Genomic DNA, 20,472 nt, shown 5'->3' on the forward strand with positions numbered 1-20,472 from the left:
GTTATCTGTATCTCTCTGAAACACTGAGGTTGAAATCCAATCTCCTTAGATAGGAACATCTCTTTTTTGGACCATAAAGGTACATTTCATGCCTGCAAAAAGCAGTTTAAATACCACTAAGGGGAACATTAAAAGAGCTTCCTAAATGGAAGTACTGCTTTTCCTTTCCTAATAAGATAATTTTTAAACGCTAGTGAACGCTTTTAAAAATCATCACATGCACACACACACACATATACACACACTCTCGAGCAATACCCCAAACCACAGACACAGATTTAAAGACACATTTTATACACAGTCCGTCAACCAAATATTTAAATGTGTTTCTTTTGGCCATTAATTGTCTCTTCCATGGAGGACCTGGCTTCCCATAATTCAGGGTTACTGTGCGGTTGTGATGGATGACTTGCAAAGCAGAGATCTCCTGACCAAAAGAACATGGTGACTTCCCAGCAATGCACAGAAGTGCCATTGTATGCCTTGCAGCCTTCAGAAAAACAATGCCCTGCTTTTTGAATTCTCATTCCCTGGCAACCTTCATTGTATTTCTGTGCACTGATCCTGTATCCTATGCCCTCCTTAATGGCAAGATATGAAGCCGCCCCTGGAGGTGTCCCATCTTTTTGTCACTGAGCTCTTTTCTTGCACAAATCTGATAGAAATCAATGGAAGTGGCTCTGAGTGCAGAAGCCCCCTGCCATAGCAGGCCCATGGTGGCTGTGCTGCTGGCCTAAGTAGTCAGAAGGGGATGGTAGGAATAGCCTCCCTGAAAGGTCACAGTAATACTTGCCTGAGAAATGGCGCTATGCAAGCAAGTGAAGAGAAATGGGAATTGGAAGCAGCTTTGGAGCTTTTGGAGAAAGGTAGCAGAAGAGAGAACTGAAGGCGAGACTATCTGTATGTCTGCCCTGGAATGAAGAAAGAGTCAGGGAAGAGGTTAAGGACAACCTTTGAGGACACGGGGATGCATCATAGCAACAACTAGATGGAGCAGCTGAAACAATGTTTCCTCCCCAGCCTCCCTCTCTTTCACGGTGGTGCTGGAGTGAGCCTCTTGGGCTTGCTGATCAAAAGGTCAGCGGTTCGAATCCCTGAAATGGAATGAGCTCCCATCGCTCTGTCCTAGCTCTTGCCAATCTAGCACTTTGAAAGCATGCCAGTGCAAGTAGATAAATAGATACCACTGAGGCGGGAAGGTAAATGGTGTTTCTGTGCACTCTGGTTTTTGTCACAATGTCCCGTTGCACCAGAAACGGTTTAGTCATGCTGGCCACATGACCCGGAAAGCTGTCCGTGGACAAATGCTAGCGAGTTGAGTGCCGTAACCCCATAGTCACCTTTGACTGGACTTAACCATCCAGGCGTCTTTTACCTTTTTACCTTTACTGCGGCAGGCGCACAGTCTAAAGCAGATATAGTTGTGACACAGATGCGATTGCAAAGCTGCTCGCCTTGACTGCCTCTTGGGTCACACCAAGACCATGGAGAGGGGGGACGTCACTTCAGAAGTCCCTTCGGAGGGGAAGCACTAGCAGGGGAACTGTTACATCGTGCGATACGTATTTCTCGTTGGCCGTTGGGAATGCGGAGATGTTCCCTGGCTTCACCATTTAGTATTTTTGAACACGGACCTTTAGGGCCAGAGCAGGTGCTTTCATCCAGTGTTGCTTTGCAGCTTGTTGCTTGTGGTTTCGGCACAGGAAGGCTGCATGAGAAACCTGGCCTTGGCTCTGATAGAGTTCTCGATCCTGTTGGACTGCCTGGTTGTGGGATTCTTATGGGCCACATCTCTCTGGGTCACCCTATTGAGCTGAGGCAGACATCCACGTATTGCACAGATGCAGGAGCCAGCCTTTGGGGAACCACACTGCAAAGGGAACCATATTAATTGGCTCTAATTGCATTTGAAAGGAACACATCCGCTTAGAGAAAGATTGGGAACCCACTGGACATTGTTAGAGCTCCTTTACCCTTGACCATTGTTCCTACTGGACGGGGATGATTGGAGTTGGAGTCCAACATCGGGCAGAGGGCACCACTCCTGGCTTGAATGCCAAAACATTCGTATGGTGCCATGAAGACTTTTCACAGAATAAATGAATGTTTCATTAGTATATTGTAGTTCAGGCTTCCTTTCTTCAAAGAGATGATTGAGGATGGTCTACTTAAGTTGAATTACTGAAATAAATGAATTTTCCCACGATATTCTAATTTTCCGAGTTTCACGTGTATGTGGTGGCAGTGGGAATCGTATTTTATCCCTCATAACAATCCAGTGAGGTAGGTTAGACAAAGGAATAGGATCTCATCCAAGGATCTTACCCACTGAACTTCACAGCTGAGTCGAATTACTTTTTCTTTTTTAAAGGATTTTAAATTTGAACCCAGGTCTCAGTCTCTAAGCCCACTGGCCTGTTCTGTTCTCTTCTGTTCTGTGTCTGTTAGTGTGTCTGAAATCTGACATAATGTCTTAAGTCGAATGCTTTTAGAATTTGTGTTATTCTGCTAAAGTTCAAGAGATTCCCAAAATTGCTTTCTCAATGTAATCATGTTTCACTCCAACAAAAAGACCACTATTAAAATTGACGTAAAGTTTGTATTTTCTGGGTGTTCTGGTGTCAAGAAATTGGCTGATGATAGTATTACAATTAAAGAAAACACAGACACATAAATATACACACACACTAAAGATTAAACCACCCATTCTTGTTTTGGCCTTCCATGAAAAATGGTGCACACTTAAGTAATTGTGCAATTAGTATTAAATTGCTTATATAGGAATGAGACAGATTTCCCCCTTTTTCAACTATATTTTGTTCTCTTAGCTGAATAGTTCACTTCACTGCAAGGAAAAGTCCACAGCTTAGTGGTAGAGAACAAAAACTCCTAAGTTCAGTTAACCAGCATTTCCAATTAAAAGGATCCTAAGTAACAGGCAATAGGTCAGAGACTTATCCCAGAACTGACCTTGCTGAGCAATGATCTGAATCAGCAGAGGGGAATATCTTAGGGCAAGAACTTCTTGCTTATAGTGGCAGGTCTCAGAAGGACCAGTCCTTTCCCAGGCTTTTAAAAGATGCTGAGGCCCTGTTATTTTATTTATTTAAAGGTGTTTATAAGCGGCTTACTATTTTAAAATCTCTGAACAACATAAAAGCAATAAACTTCATCAGTAAAACAAAAATGCCGCACAAACCCAGTAAAACAGTTGTATAAAAGCGCATACAAACAAAGAAATGTTGGAATTCCAGGAAGTCAAAGCAATAAAAATGCAATGGTGGATGCTTCACCTGCTATATTTATATTATTGTATTATTGCATTTCTGTGTTGGGGGAGGGAGAGAGAACAGCCAGGCCTACCTCCCTTGCCTGAGCTCTGCCTCATATCCTTCTGGGACTTGAAAAGATGTCGTAGTCATCAGACAGATGGCTGTGTGGGAGCGAAGTGTGCTCAAACTCACAACCCTGAGATTAAGAGTCATGTCTGGTACAAGACATAATTTTTGTGTTCCAAAACTCTGTTATGGGGCTGCGGTGGAACTAAAATGGAAGACTGTGCAAGCTTCTTCACAGTAAGTGATGCTTGTGACCTATAAAGTGTCCCTGTGCAGGATAATGAAAACACCAAGGAATTCTGAGAGTTCAGAGTCTACACTCTCAGAGCACCCTGCCTTATTGGTCTATGCACGGGACGCGGGTGGCGCTGTGGGTAAAACCTCAGTGCCTAGGACTTGCCAATCATATGGTCGGCGGTTCGAATCCCCACGGCGGGGTGAGCTCTCGTCGTTTGGTCCCAGCTCCTGCCCACCTAGCAGTTCGAAAGCACCCCTAAGTGCAAGTAGATAAATAGGGACCGATTTCTAGCGGGAAGGTAAACGGCGTTTCTGTGTGCTGCGCTGGTGCTGGCTAACCAGATGCAGCTTCGTCACGCTGGCCACGTGACCCGGAAGTGTCTGCGGACAGCGCTGGCCCCCGGCCTCTTAAGTGAGATGGGCGCACAACCCTAGAGTCAGACACGACTGGCCCGTACGGGCAGGGGTACCTTTACCTTTTACCTATGCAAGCCTGTATACTTAGACTCAAGTCCTACTGAGTTCCATGAAACTTACTTACTCCCATGTAAGTGTGTATAACATTGCAGCCTCCCTGCTCTAATCTTACTCCTCCAGACCACTTTCTGCTGGGAGTGATACTGAGTAATGCGTTTCTCCTATTGCAGATTGCAGCAGAATTGATGTTACAGGTGGCTGCCTGTTGTGCCTCTGCATGAGTCAGTCTCTGTCTTGGCTTTGCCTCCTCCCCCTGATTTGTACAGAGATGTAGTGGAGCTTACATTAGCCCTTTCTTTAAAAGTGATGTGCATTGCCAACACTGATTCATTTAAAAAACTGTATTTAAGCGTGGTCTTAGGACTCTTGCTCAAGAGCTTTTAAAAGGAGGGAGCTTGATGCCATGGAAAAGAAGCCAAGAATGTGTGAGGGCCCCGTTCACACAGACACATTGGCAGTGAGTTTAAATGCACACCAAAAGTCATGTCCACACCATGCTCTGGATGACAAATAATATTGACATAGTATGCATGCATGCTGGTCCAGTTCATGCAAACAGGAGTGAATCTGGCCTAAATGACAAAATGCTTGCAGATGAATGAGTGGTTTCCTGTGGTAGCAAGCCAGGATGACTGAATGGTCCTGGTGGTTAACAGTATGGCAATGTTACCTTTGACTTCCATTGTTTTGTGTCATGGCCGACATTGCATTAGAATCAGAAGTGTAAGACGAATTCTGATTGTTCAATGAGGAATTCACCTAGGACAAGTGTGGGGAAACTTTAGGTTCTGCTGCTGTTGCTGAACTACAGATTCCATCAGCTCCAGCAGTCTTGGCCAATGGCCAGGGGTGATGAGACTTTTAGTTCAGCAATGTCCAAAGGGCCAGAGGTTCACCAGACTTGACTTCAGAGAAAGAAGAGGTGAAGAACACACAATCCCAGGGATGGAGAAAACTGTGGCCTTCCAGATGTTGGATGGATTCCAACTGCTCCATCAGTGCCAGCTGATGCTGGCTGCTGGTCCATCAAAGATCTGGAGGCCCCATTGTGGTTCAGGGTAGGAAGTCTTCCTTCTGCACCCGCCTCAGTGTCTTGTGTCATCTCATAGGAGTTAGAAAACACAGATCAATGCAGTTACAATGTTTGGTATTTTGGGTGTCTTTTAGGAGCAAAGTTTATTGGACTCTTCCCTATCCCGGACACATATAATCCAGACGATGACAAAATCTATTTCTTTTTCCGAGAAGTTTCTCAAGATAGCAGCACCTCTGACAAAACCATCCTTTCCCGAGTTGGCCGAGTCTGTAAGGTGAGCAATGAGAATATATGCAAAACTCACTCTCTAGTTTTGTTTCCTCGATAAATATTAATTGCCCAAGGGAGGAAATAACTTTCCTCAAAGTACTGTCTAGGCTACCTACAATAATATGGATTACTAATGGAGTCTCAAATTCTCTCAACTGGTCCTGCACTGTTGGTTTGATAAGCCAGCTGTGAGTTTGGAATTCTTATATTTTCACAGTTGATAATGAAGTTAAATAGTAGCCAGTTTAATTACCTGCCTCTGAATAGTGAGACTCTCATTCTACATTCACAAATCACCGCTAACCCAAACAAACTAATCCACTCCTGTTTTTTTTTAGTTTTCCAGTATGTATTCGCTATTGCTCTCCCCCCCCCCAATAGCATTTGGTCTGTGTTCTTTCACCCATTCATCACCTTCTGCTCCAGTATATTATTTCCCAGAATTCAAAGGGCTGTGCGGGGCTGCTCTTATATTTTCCTTGCCTGAAACAACCTGGCCTGCAGGTTTGTGGTACTCTCACACTTTCTGGTTCCATCCACGTTATTTATTATGACTAGAATCCCAGGGCTCTGGGCTTGTGTTTCTCAAGCAGCAAACCACTGCCACCATCACATGAGAAACCAGTTTTGAAACTGGAGGGAATTTCCGAAGGAGATAGCATTGCGGGGAGGGTCAGCTGTTTAAAAACCTGGGTATGTTCAAGCTTTAGGGTGTGCCTGAAATAGCGCTTTGAATCCCAGCCAATATTTATACATTGCATGCTCTGCCCGAAGGGACCCAAGCCAAGGTATGAGCTTTCATGCACAACAGGTATCCCGGAACAAAAGAACTGCAAAACGCAAATATGACCAAGCACTGTAAAATCAGTTTATAGTCAACAGTCAGTGACAACAGTAGTCAATCAATAAGCGTCCCAGGTAGAAATCTCAGCAGCCATCAATGAAATACCCTTTTGACCACTAATTAAAACATTTTTTAAAAAGGAGAAAGATTGCTTGCAGACCAAGGAAGTCATCAGCCCTTTGTGGCTTAGGGCCCTCATTTTTATGGGACCGCCTCTCCTGGTCTGCCCCGCAGAGGACCTTAAGGTCCATGAATAATAGCTTAAAGGTCCCGGGCCCTAAGGAAGCCAGACTATCCTCCACCAGGGCCAGGGCCTTTTCAGTGATGGCTCCGACCTGGTGGAATGCTCTGTCTAATGAGACAAGGGCCCTTCAGGATTTAACCTCCTTCCGTCAGCCTGTAAGGCAGAGCTATTCCGCCTGGCCTTTAATTTGAATTCAGCCTGATCTTTTATTTCCCTTCTCTTTCCTCCCCTTCCCCTTTTATGAACCGCTCTGAGATCCCACAGCTAATTCTCCCCTGGCCTCCTCACTGACCCAAGTAGGACCAATTCGGCCAGCTAGCCCTGGGGATTATCTAATGCTTATTTCCCCTAAATTGATTTCTGAATTTTGAATTTTATTGTTATTCATGTTTTTATACTGTATTTTATGCTGCTTTTACAATTAAGTGTTTTAAATTTGTTGTTAGCCGCCTTGAGCCCGGTTTTTGAACCAGGAAGGGCAGGGTATAAATAAAATTCATTATTATTATTATTATTATTATTATTATTATTATTATTAATATCAGGTGGGTGTCCTTTGGGAACATGTTTCACAGCACCTTGCCAGGGCAGTGTTCCGTGGCAAATAAAGTGTTGTTCTTTCATCATTGTCTTGCTGCTTCCCCTCTCAACTCCTTGGAATAAACATGTTGCTAAAGGAAACACAGGCCAAACATAGATAAATAAAGCGAGGAGAAAGGTGGCTATCAGTTTCACAATGTAAGAGAGAGGCGACTGACTGCTGTACAGTCCTCTAACTTCCTTTGCTCTTTTCTGGAAAGAACTTCCAGGATTGTTACCAGCCAAGTCCACTCACCCACTCCCAAGACGCGGGTGGCACTGTGGGTAAAACCTCAGTGCCTAGGACTTGCCGATCGTATGGTCGGCGGTTCGAATCCCCGTGGCGGGGTGAGCTCCTGTCTTTCGGTCCCAGCTCCTGCCCACCTAGCAGTTCGAAAGCACCCCTAAGTGCAAGTAGATAAATAGGTACCGCTTTATAGCGGGAAGGTAAACGGCATTTCCGTGTGCTGCGCTGGTGCCGGCTCGCCAGAGCAGCTTCGTCACGCTGGCCACTTGATCCGGAAGTGTCTCCGGACAGTGCTGGCCCCCGGCCTCTTAAGTGAGATGGGCGCACAACCCTGGAGTCGGACACGACTGGCCTGTACGGGCAGGGGTACCTAAGTCCACTCACAGCAAGCCTTGAGCTCCTGCACTCCCTCCTCTAGTGCCCCAGGGTGACCAAGAGGACACCAGAAACTCCCACTGATAATTAACCATAGTTTATTATGTCATCCAAAACATAAGCCCACTGTTCATAAACTGAGGTGAGGTTTATTATTGGCCATCGTTAACCACCATTTGCCAAGTTTTGAACAACACAATAAGTTGTGGTTCACCTGAAGTCAAAACAAAAGCACCCAGCCTCCTCGTGGAGGTGTTAGAGAGGAAGGGAAATTGTACTGGCACAAGGCTGGCAAAGGCTCAGTCTCATAAGCCAAAATGAGGGGTTTTCTTTGTGTCCAAACCAGCCCAGATACTGTCCGAACAGATCAGCTTAAGGTCAGCACTTTCATCGGATGGAATTTTTCTCCTTGCGGCAGGTGAAAGTTTAACTGGCACCTCCTTCCTTCTATGAAAGAGCAGTGATGGGAAACGCTTCGCCAATTCCATGTCTGTCTTTGTGACCTTTTAAAGATGCAGGATCTCTGCCAGAAAAAAGGGGGTGGGTACCTTAGTGGTAGTTTTATGAAGATAAAGCAAGATAAGGATTGTACAGAATTTGTCACACGGATTTTAATAACATATTCAATTCCGTGCCAGGATCTGACTGCTGAGACTATAGCTCAGCTACAAAGTGTATGCTTTGCATTTGTAGGATATCTAGTTCAGCTAAAGAAGCTCAAGATATGGGGAAGAGATTGACTATAGACTCTCCAGAGTGGGAAACATTTTTCATCCCAGGGGGAAACATCCGTCTGTGGAAAACCTTGGGATGGGGCGCCTGCAAGTGGTGGGCATGCTATAGGAAATCAGAGTTTGGCAATGGATGTGATTCTTACAGTTTGTACAGTTAGGAGGCTACATTCCTGCCATGGAAAGGTTAGGAGTTTCTGCCCTCTGACAAACACATGGTCTCTCCATTCGAGCCATCAGGAGGCATTGCCGTTGTTTAAGGATACAATCTAGTCAGGCAAGGGCACTTGAGGTGGGTGTTGATCAGAACCAAGAAGAAGAAGGTGTAGCCTGGGGAGCATCCCAAGAGCCAGAGAGAAAGGCCAAAGGATTATCATCTACCCCTGAGGCACAGTCCAGCGCTGGTCTGGTTAGGCTTCTGATCTGACTCAAGGAACGGCAGGCCCTGGGGTCTTTATAGTGCATAATTTCTGTCCAACTCTCCCAAGGGACAGTTGTGGTCCTGGATGGCCACAGAACCTCCATCACCACCAACATCACTAAGACACCCCCTCCCCCAATGTATCTGCCCTAGAATGAACACCTGAAAGGGGTTCTGGATAAAATTACATACAGTGTGAGTCCTGAAAAGGCCTGCAAAAGAGTAGAGAGAAAAGGGTGGGGTGTCACACAATGAGCTGCTTCTCTATCAAATAAAAATGAAAAAAATCCCTGCCCATAAGAAGCCACAACTGGACCCCTTCTCTCTGACATCCAGTTTCTTATGTGGAGCGATATGGTCTGCGTGGCTGAGCATTCAGTCGCGTGGTCCTTTGCCTGCTTTCTGAAGTGGCGCAGCTAAGACCCAGGTCTGCAACCTCTGTGAGAACCAGGGCAAAGGACAGAGTGTTGGCTAACGAGTGTGTGTTGCTGAGCATCCTGTTTGCTTTTAAAGTGCTGTGGGAAGAGCCAGATATCCAGGGCTGAGGATTGCCGACGGGCCAAGGTTCCCTCCCAGGCAACCTCAAAGGACCAAGTAGCGGAGGATGGGAGAGATCTCTGCATGAACGTCTAGAAAACTATTGCCAGTCAGAGTAGATAATACAGTGGTGCCTCGCAAGACGAAAAGAATCCGTTCTGTGATTCTCTTCGTCTAGCGGTTTTTTCGTCTTGCGAAGCAAGCCCATTGACGGATTAGCAGATTAGCGCTATTAGCGCTTTTAGCGGCTTTTAGCAGCTTATCGGCTTATCGGATCAGCTGATAAGCGGCTTAGCGGCTTAGAAAAAGGGGGGGAAGGGGAAAAAACCGCAGGAACTCACAAGACATTTTTGTCTTGCGAAGCAAGCCCATAGGAAATTCGTTTTGCGAAGCACCTCCAAAACGGAAAACTCTTTCGTCTAGCGAGTTTTCCGTCTTGCGAGGCATTCGTCTTGCGGGGCACCACTGTACTAGGATAGGTGGATCAAGATAGGTTTGACCAGTGCTTTTTTTCTTAAAGAAATGTTTAGAGGTGCTCTCATTTTCCTACTCATATTGAAATATTGCCCCTCAATGAGGCCAAACTTAGATTCACAAAATGTTTAGGGGTCCCCCCCAGAAAAAAAAACCCTGGGTTTGACTCTGCATAAGGCAGCTTTATTACAAGACTCTTTGTTGCCCCCCCCCCTTTTCAAAAAATTAAGAAGGAGACCTCTCTGGATGTTTTCTGGATTTTTTAAAACCATATCTAGGGATGGTTGGAATGAATTTATTTCTGGTGTGTGTACAGCTGCAATCACTCTGCTTCTTTAGACCCTGTCACTCTTAGCTTGAGAGTGAGGCCTGCCTGCCTCGAATCTCTCTAGCTGAACAGATTGGGGGATCATTTGCGGTTGTGTGGGTGGGAGGCAGCTCCCTGGTCTGAGAATGGACAGAGCTGAGCACAACCATTGAGGGGAAAGGGTTAAACGGCGTAACCAAGTTGACATCAGGGCTTTACGGATGCTGTCTCTCTGGGTCAAACATCTGTCAACGTTTTCATCTTACCCGGTGATTAGAGGATTCAGATGTCCTGTAGTATTGCGTGGGTTTCTTTCACCATTTCTAATTTTGAGAAAAAATATTTTTTAATTTGTATTATTTTGACTCATGCTTCTTTCTTTGCTTTTTAAAAAAGAACCATCAAACCTCTCCCGCCCCCCTGATTTTGGTTGCATCATTTTTCATTCTGCATATCACCTAGGGGATAGTGTTATAAATTGCGAGGAAGTTCTTTCAACGTCCACGGTCGGACTGAAATGCATAATTTGTCATGACAAGTGGCATTTCTGATATTTTGCTTTTCTTTTCTTAAAGACGTTATCAGCCGCTTATCTGCAGTAGCTGGCATTTCTTCGTCTGCTTGGGGGAAAACTAGAATGTTCCCACTAATATCAAATGAAGTGCAGCCAATGCCTTGGCTTTGTTTTGTGTTTTCCCCTCCTGGTAGGATTAAGCGTAGAAAATACAAAACAAGTTTAACTGGCAAATAGAGAGCTGGTGCCATAACCTGTGAACAGTGTTTGCACATTTAAATAAGGGTAGGTGACTCATGGAATCGTAGAATCACAGAACCATAGAGTCGACGGGGACCCTGAGGGTCATCTAAGTCCAAGCTTCTTCTGTTTATTGCCACTTTCTGCCCATTTCCCCAGGCCAGGAAGGATGGAGTTTGGAAGAGGAGCTGTTGCTTCAGACTGACAGCTGCTTATCAAGGAGGTGGAGACTCCACCTCTTCCTGGCTCTCAGCCAAGCTCTGATCCTGGCAGGTGCTTCCATGTTCTTCTCTGTTCTCACCCTGTCCCCGTTCACTTCACTCACGCTGAGGCAAATGGAGAGACTGATTTTACCAGTCAGGAACAGTGACCAAGGGTCTGGTAAAACCTCTCTCTTATCTACTCACACTCATGTTTAAGCCGAGGCACAGGCCAATGGGAGGGACCAACTTGGATTCATAGGGGAAGAGCTCAGCCTACTTCTCTGTTGCTCTTCTTGGATCACATGGAAATGTCAGTGGAGAGCCAGCTCTGTTCACTCTTTTAGTCATTCTACACATGAGGGACCCTATTTAAAACCAGTTGCCAAGCAGGGCTTTACTAAATTCCAAATAGATTGGGTCTATCGCTTTGCCTGCAGAAATGACTATTGCAGATACAGTGGTACCTCAGGTTACATACGCTTCAGGTTACAGACTCCGCTAACCCAGAAATAATACCTCAGTTTAAGAACTTTGCTTCAGGATGAGAACAGAAATCGTGCGATGGCGGCGCGGCAGCAGCGGGAGGCCCCATTAGCTAAAGTGGTGCTTCAGGTTAAGAACAGTTTCAGGTTAAGAACGGACCTCCAATAAAGTTTAAAGACTATTTACAGAAATATTGTAAAATTAATGAATGTTAGAATGATGTTGGATAGAAATTAAGTGGTTTTTAGCTGTAATACTATAAGGGAATTTGAAAAATGGATTACTAATAGGTCAAAATTTAATGTCACAATATTTTAAGATTAAAGATTAGGATAAATAAAGAGGGGAAGGATTTGCTGAACTAACAAACTGAACTGGAATACAAAAAAGGGAGGCGTGAGGAGGTCCGGGAAGCAAGCTAATGAAAAATAAGTAATGGAAAGATTGAGTTGTTTTTAACCGTTTTTTTATTTTGTATTTTTCTTTTTTCTTTTTGTAAAATCTTGAAAATTTTAATAAATATCTTTAAAAAAAAAAAAAAGAACGGACCTCCAGAACGAATTAAGTACGTAATCAGAGGTACCATTGTATTAATATTGTGCAGTTTGAAGTACAGTTGAATGCATGAAAACTGACTCCTTTTTGGAAATGAAACATTATTAAGGCCCATGCATTTAATTAAAACTTTACTTGCAGAACTGTCTTCAAAACAAAATGAAAACATCAATTGATACATCCAAACAATTCCATAAGACACGTGCCAGTCCAAGGCATAGACTCAGCATCTTACAAAATATGAAATAATTTCAACAGACCTGGAAGCAGATGTCTGTCTCTCCCCGCAGCCTTGCATTCCAGCTTGCACCCTGCCTGAGGCTGTTTACGTGGACAGCTGTTTACACATCCTTAATTTCACAGAGCCTGGGAACAAAGAAAACAAGGCACTTCCCTTCAAAATGGTGAATTTGCAATTCAATACCTCTCTTGTGATCTAAGGTTAAACATTCATGTGTTAGCTAGCAGAAAACAACAGCAGTTAATTACCACCTCAGCTAGAGCTCAGAAACCCTTAGAATACTGCAGTGGAATTTCTCCAGAGTTAGCAGTACAGTGGTACCTCGGGTTAAGAACTTAATTCATTCCAGAGGTCCGTTCTTAACCTGAAACAGTTCTTAACCTGAGGCGGGCTTTCGCTAATGGGGCCTCCTGCTGCCACTGCGCCGCTGGCACGTGATTTCCGTTCTTATCCTGGGGCAAAGTTCTTAACCTGGAGCAACCACTTCCTGGTTAGCAGAGTTTGTTACCCGAAGCATCTGTAACCCGAGTAATACATATTTAGGCATTTTCCATTTATGTGTCAATTAAACAATTATACTTCACATCAACTGTCTTCTCAGATAATCATGACATAAAACATGATCCCATAGCATTCGTGGCAAAGTCACATCCTACGAGATATTGATATTGTTAAGGGTATATTGATACCCTTGTTGGCGTCAATCAAAGACATTCCAGTATTGCCGTGCACCATGCAATTATTCAAATAAAGCATCATTTCAAAATAGCAGGGTTTAAAGTGCTGCTTGGTGATTGGTTCTCAGAACTTCACTGTGAGGCTTTGCAAGGAAAAGGATCACATACATTCTCGGTTAGACTTTAGTACTGTTTGGGAGCAGGTAGCTAAGCAAGTAGGTGCACCCCATTTCCCCCCTTAATTGGAGCTTAGTTAAAAACACAAAGACCCAAACCTAATCCCCTCTCCCCTGGGGTGCACTTCACAGACCATGATCGTAACATTGCAGCCCATCACTACATTTCTAACAGTCCTGGCCTTGATGATTAGAACACACGCATGAGAACATTTTGCTTTGCCTTCCTTAGGCTATTATACTGGTACCTTCTAGCTGGGGGTCTGTTTGTGATTTAACTTGGCCCACTTTCCTAGCCACATTTTCCCTTCAATATCATTAAACATAATGGTTGTTGTTGTTGTTTAGTCGTTTAGTCATGTCCGGCTCTTCGTGACCCCCTGGACCAGAGCACGCCAGGCACTCCTGTCTTCCACTGCCTCCCACAGTTTGGTCAAACTCATGCTGGTAGCTTAGAGAACACTGTCCAACCATCTCGTCCTCTGTCGTCCCCTTCTCCTTGTGCCCTCCATCTTTCCCAACATCAAACAGAGTTTTCTCTTCTCACGAGGTGGCCAAAGTATTGGAGCCTCAGCTTCAGTATCTGTCCTTCCAGTGAGCACTCAGGGCTGATTTCCTTCAGAATGGAGAGGTTTGATCTTCTTGCAGTCCATGGGACTCTCAAGAGTCTCCTCCAGCACCATAATTCAAAAGCATCAATTCTTCGGCGATCAGCCTTCGTTATGGTCCAGCTCTCACTTCCATACATCGCTACTGGGATAACATAATGGTAGCAATCTATTAATTTTCAACACCACTGCTCCAAAATCTTCTTTTCTATTCTTTTGTAGGTGCTGGGGATGGGGGGAGGATACAAAGAGGAAAAAATATATAAAATTTTATTTATGATTGCACTATTAAAAATACCAACACACTATGGACACACACATTTTCCCCCACCCCTTTGATCCCATACCCAGCAGTCTGTTTCTCAATGTGCCAGAATCCCATCAGGCTCCAACTAGGTATTTGTAAAATCACAAGTCCTCAATTCTAGGCAGGCAGTAGTAATTGCTGATTTACACACGTTGCCCCCACAGTAATTTCCAGGTTCTAGAAACCTTAATCCCCTTACGCATCTGGTCATTCCTCCCAGCATTTAAGCCATTCTGCTTCCTGGACTTTTTGCCCAGACATGTTGCTGAATATGCAGACGGGAGCATAATTTTTAGTTATTTTTGCTCTCTGCTCGGTGATCCAGAACCGGAATGCCCTGTGCGAGAGAACGTTTGTGTGGGTTTGCCAAATAAGCACCTTTCTCAAACTGGACTTTCCCACAGTCTTTTGCAGACATTGTCACAAGGACTTTCAGACTTGTAAATTAGTGCTTTCTATCATTTAAGAACTTCAAAAGATGGCATTTAAAAAAAAATGCAAAAAAGCAGGTGGACATTGGAGTGATCTCATTTCCGTGTCGACTGTCCCATAAACAGCCAAAGCAGGAAACATTTTGCGCTGATTTGCCAGATGTTAAGAACTTGGCGTGGATGCTTTGCTCTGCTTTTCCCATCATGGATTTCTGGAGGGCAGAGTCTCCGGGCAGAATCTGTACACAGCAATATCTGGTAAATCTTGTGGCAGGCTTGTTTCTAACGCTCATGGATGAGGAGTCAGTTCCTATCCCTCTGGATGCAATCCAGACATAGAGAAGCGCTGTCAAGTCCCATGGGTCCTAAAAGGGGAAATGGACTTGCAGGCTTAAATCTCCAGGCATAAATGCACTTAGTTCACGGAGGGAAATGTCAGTTGGGAACAGGAGCCTTGCTGAAAGTGGGCTATTTTCACCAGCATGCTTGTAATCCTAACACCTGTTCTATATATGCCCCAGAAACATTAGTATGGCATAGTGGTTAGAATGTTGAACTGTGGCCTGGGAATAAGGTGAAGGTAAAGGGACCCCTGACCATTAGGTCCACTCGTGACCGACTCTGGGGTTGCGGCGCTCATCTCGCTTTACTGGCTGAGGGAGCCGACATTTGTCCGCAGACAGCTTCCGGGTCATGTGGCCAGCATGACTAAGCTGCTTCTGGTGAGCCAGAGCAGCACACGGAAATGCCATTTGCCTTCCCGCTGCAATGGTACCTATTTATCTACTTGCACTTGGACGTGCTTTCGAACTGCTAGGTTGGCAGGAGCAGGGACCGAGCAACGGGAGCTCACCCCATCGTGGGGATTCGAACCACTGACCTTCTGATCGGCAAGTCCTGGGCTCTGTGGTTTAACCCACAGCGCCACCCACGTCCATGGCCTGGGAGACCAGGGTTCAAATCCTCACATAGCCATGATGCTCCTTGCGTGACCTTCGGCCAGTCACAGTCTCTCAGCACAGCCCAACCTCACAGGGCTGTTGTGGGGGGTTAAATGAGGACGGAGACAACCATGTATGCTTTGAGATCCTTGGAGAAGAAGGCAGTATATATAAAGAAGTAATAATATATAAAGAAATGATAAAATAAAAGAGATGGTGGTAGACTTCAGAGGTACTGAATGAACTGTTCCTCTTCAGAATGCAGGAGACAAATGACATTTTTTAAGTGCTCCACTGAAAACAGGAATCTGGCACAAGAGGCAGTTGGCTCGGCTAGAACTTTCCTTTACAGTATGCTTGATTTTTACCTGCACAGATGTGAGGCAGCTTTCAAAAGTCATACCGCCACATATAGTCTAAAAAAGCTACACTCAACTTACAGTTCCGGCAGTCAGGGGCAGCCCAAGAAATTTTGGCACCCTAGGTGAACCACAATATCGCGCTCTCTTCCTGGGTGGGGAGGGAAGGGAGAGCAAAGATGAACATCAGGAACAAGGGATAAAGATCTACCTTGGGGTCTACTGCCTTTGTAGACCCTGCCATCTGAGGTGGTTGCCTCCCCTTGCCTTCTAGGAGGGCCAGGCCTGCCACCAGCACATACTGCCATATGGGTAGATGAGGCCTAAGGTTAGGGATGGGAGCATATATTGAAACCAACATAAAGAATGCATTATATGGGGGGGTACTTAGCAAAATTGTGTCTTTTAGGCAAAATTGCATGAAACAAAATGTGGCTATTAGGAGAAAATTGCCCTAAGCTGCTGCTGAATTTTGATGAGGACTTTTAAAAAGAAACAATAAACTATCAATGTAGAAATGAGGAGAACTGTAGATTGGAAAAATGAGAAACAGAAAGAAGCCAGAACTGATGGATGGGCCTATCCTTGCCTAAGACACCTTTAAAATACTTGGTTTGGTCCTTTTACCTGCATGGCTGATGCTGCCTTGGCAGTTGCTGCCATCCCATAGTTGTGAGGGGTTGGGTGTGGCATGTTGGCAGACCCTTTTGCACTTATCTGGACCAGCTTGAGAGCAACTGTGGATCCAGCAGCAGCCACGTTGCTGGAGGTACACATTCAAGGAGGATTAAACACAAGCAACTGCAGCAGATGGATTTACCTGTATGGATTATATGCAATAATGTTTCTGAGGACTCTTTTGATGGCACAGAGGGATGGTGCCAAAATCTGCAGTTACTGTGCTTCAGCAACGGATCTCAATTACGGAGTCTTTCAGATGTATTCTGAGCTTGCCTGAGCCTGCTCAGGGATGCCAGAAGCTCTCCTCCCCACGAATCTGCTGGAGTAGATCTGTGGGGTGATGTGGGGCAGGAAATGGTTGGATAGAACTCATAGAAATTATCCCCCCCCCTAAATTCACATCTATACTTTCAGTATTCCTCTATGCAAATTTTATGCAATTTGGAACCTAATTTATCCTCTTTGTTGACATATGCGTGGGCCATGATGGGTCATAAGGGAGAAGGGTGATTCCAGAGAAATAAGGACACACACGTTTATTGAACCAGTTCTATAATTTACTGCCTTCTTAAATCCTCATACTAGAGACCTGTTAGAGCAAGGTGTTGGTGGTTAAACCAGAAGGCAAAACTGGTTCAAACTTCAAGGAATTGTACCATCTGCACATTAAAAAAATATAAATTGAAATAAAATTGTATAAAAACAAATACATATCACATAATTTTTGCTTGCAATCATCATCCTTTTACAGCAGTGGAAACAGCAAGTGGAGGGAAAGGAATGTTGAATGAGTGAACCACATCAGCTCTGGAAACAGCTTTTGTTTGAAATATGTGTGAGAGATTATTTTAGCTCCCATTGCTGGCCAGCCTTGCAGACTTCCCATTACTTTTTTAGAGCTGTAATTTTCTCACATCAGATGTGCCGAATTATGGGGTTAGCTGCGGAAAACCTGACTCCTGAGTTCGAAAATATTTTCACATCATATCCGGAAGTTTTCCTCCCCTGAATTATTTTTGGAGAGATTTCAAATTAGGAAGTCCAAGCACGCAATTTAGAATTGTCTCTAGTACAATTTCTGTGAGTGATAGTGAAATGGAGAAAGTAAGAGAAGGGAGGCATTTTACCAGAATATAAGACTGAATCCACCAGGCTCCTTGATTAAGTCCAATGAAATGAAGAGCTAAAAGAAGCCTACAAATGGTCTTAACACCCACCAAATGGGAATGACTCCCACCAGTCCAGACCATGATGAAGGGGGGCACTGTACCCTCTTGTCTTCAGGTCACCCCTCACATCATTCATGTCAAAAGGCTACATCAAGAGTATGCCCCGCTCAATGTGTTAGACTGGGTCTCCTGTTGAGGCAGCCCCATGGACATTGCTCCTGGGTCGAGAATTGTTGGCTCTCATTGGCTCCCATGTGGTGGTGAGTAGTCCAACAGCATTTCTATTTCTCTCTCTTACCCAACACCGAATGCAAACCCTCTAAGCCCACCCTGGGGTCAACAGGTTTTCTTTTGAAGGAGTGGAACTCCTGAGGTCTATGGTGACACCCCCTGCCTGACCCTGCAGTCTTGCCTTGTTCTACATTGAGGATCTAGTCAGGCATTCCAGAGTTAAGTCAGTTTCACCTAGATCACCCACCCAGATGTCAGTGGTACCTGCCCCTCACCCATAATAAAGAAATGGATGAGCATGGTCTAATTTTGGATTGACCTGGAGCTGTGCAACAGCACTGTTGAACTGGGAGCCCAGCAAATAAGGAAGCAGGCACTTCTGAGGAGTGGAGGGGTCAAGAAGGAGGATGGAGACCAAGTACCTAGACTTCAGTTGCTCCACCCAAAAATTACCACCCTCCAGGGGTGGCCTGTCTTGTTTCACCACCTGAGGCAAAGTTGGGAATGGGCCAGCCCTACCATCAAAGCCTCGCTTACCACGGTCACATGGCAGCAGCTTCTAACAAGATTGCATAAGATCTCACTGAACTTTCACAAGATCTCTCTGTGCATCCCCTGTGGGATTCTGCTGCCTGAGGTGGTTGCTTCAGTCCACTTTATGGGTGGGCTGGCCCTGCCCGCCCCCCATGACCACAAAATTGTCAAAATTGAGGCAGTATCCTGGTATTCCCTGCCACATGTCCATACAGAAACATATTAATACCACTCCGCATTAAAGTACATGTTTACAGTAACATTAGAGTAATGGTGCTTTTTCCTGTGTTGGTAATACAGTTAGAATTGCACACTCTTCTGGTTCAACAAAAGGATGGCAGTCTAACAATGTATTAGGAAGAGCACAGCAGTTCTCTCAATTTTTATGTCTCTGGATGTTGGCCAGGTTCATCTTATCCTAGGCTGCTAAGTTTTTAGGAAATGTCCAAAAGAATCTGCAATTTGTCCTGGTGGAGTAGTCAATCCCATAATGAACTCTGGGTAAATAGATTCCCATGTCACAGCTTATTGTGGTCAATGACTCTCTTTAAATATTGTGTTTATATCTGCACAAAATGGTCTCTTGCTGCTGGTCAATATTGTAATAACAGCAACTATTTAAACAGCTCATCCTGTTCACAACGCACAATTCACACTTGAACCTTGTGGCAGGGACTTGGTTTTCTACAGGCAAGCATTGTGAGCAATGATGGATTTACTGAGGCAAAGTACTGTTACTGGGAAACCACAAGTGTAATGGTGCATTTAAAGTAAATAAGCTTATGGAGCTAAGAAAATTAGAACATCTTTGTCCATTTCAGGATATAATAGCTCAGGGAATTTATTAAATGTGACCAGAGAATTTTCTCTAATGCAACCTACTGTAGCTGTGTGTGTGTGTATTTCTTTTTGCCAGTAATATCAACTCTCTCCTTACGTATGCAAGGAGAACTCAAGAGCTTTTTTCTTTTTGATTTTCGTTTATTTCCTGCTGTTCTTGCCAGGAATTTCCTTTGATAGATGCTTTTGCATAACTTGCTGCAGGCACTAATTAATAAGCAACTTCTTCAAATTCCACATGTTGTCTGGTTTGACTTACACAGCTGCTTTCTGTAATTATTACTTTTAAACTGCAATGCATTTGCATTTCTCAATGTCCTCCAGCTTGATTGATGTCCAGAAAACTTCCTATGCATTCAGCTGTTCTTTCTTGATGTGTGTCATTTTGACTTACAGTAAGATTTAGGAATGGCAAACTGCAGATGTTCTCTTAATTTCCCCCTTGGCATCTGTTCTCTTCCGTGGTTGTGATTTGCAAAGTCTGCATGCTGTGTTCTGTGCAGTACAGCTTACTTATGGTACCTGGATGGTGTGGACTGCATGAGCCTCAATGAAGATGAAGCAAAATACGTTGGCTTTTCCTCTACCTACGTTTGTAGATCATACTCAAGGGGGAGAGACACACATATCTCCCACTGGCAGGTGTGTGATGTATCCCTGTACAATGCACATATTGCCATGGGGCACACAGGAGGAGAGAAAATGTCTATTGCTCCTCTCTCACTGCTTCTACGGAATGTGCCTCCCAGTTCAAAAAGTACCGAGTGGAAGATTCAAATGAATGTCTAAGATTAACATGGAAAGCACCTGTTTCATATTGATAATTGACTAGTAGGCCTCCCATTGGCATTCTCTGATATCTTTCTTTCTCCTCAAAATAAAAAAAAATAAATCCTTCCAGTAGCACCTTAAAGACCAACTAAGTTAGTTCTTGGTATGAGCTTTCGTGTGCATGCACACTTCTTCAGATACACTGAAACAGAAGTTGCCAGACCCTTCTATATAGTGAGAAGGTGGGGAGGGGTATTACTCAGAAGGGTGGTGGGAATGGGAGATTGGCAGATAGCTGAGATGAGCCTGTTGACAACTCTTAACGACTGTAATAGGTCAAGCTAGTCTAGCCAAGCATGGCATCAGCACATCCTTCATGTTATATGTGGAACCC

General features: G+C 44.5%; 1 protein-coding gene across 1 annotated transcript in view; it reads left to right on the top strand.

Annotated features, from left to right (window-relative positions):
* SEMA3D (semaphorin 3D) overlaps positions 1–20,472 on the top strand; it is a 184,828-nt gene that overhangs the window by 102,542 nt on the left and 61,814 nt on the right. Inside the window, exon 8 of the mRNA XM_081191628.1 lies at positions 5,220–5,362. Coding sequence (XP_081047754.1) covers positions 5,220–5,362 — 143 coding nt within the window. The remainder of the gene's footprint in view (positions 1–5,219; positions 5,363–20,472) is intronic.

The sequence above is a fragment of the Podarcis bocagei genome, assembly GCF_964188305.1.
Source record: "Podarcis bocagei genome assembly, chromosome: 4".
NCBI lineage: Eukaryota > Metazoa > Chordata > Lepidosauria > Squamata > Lacertidae > Podarcis > Podarcis bocagei.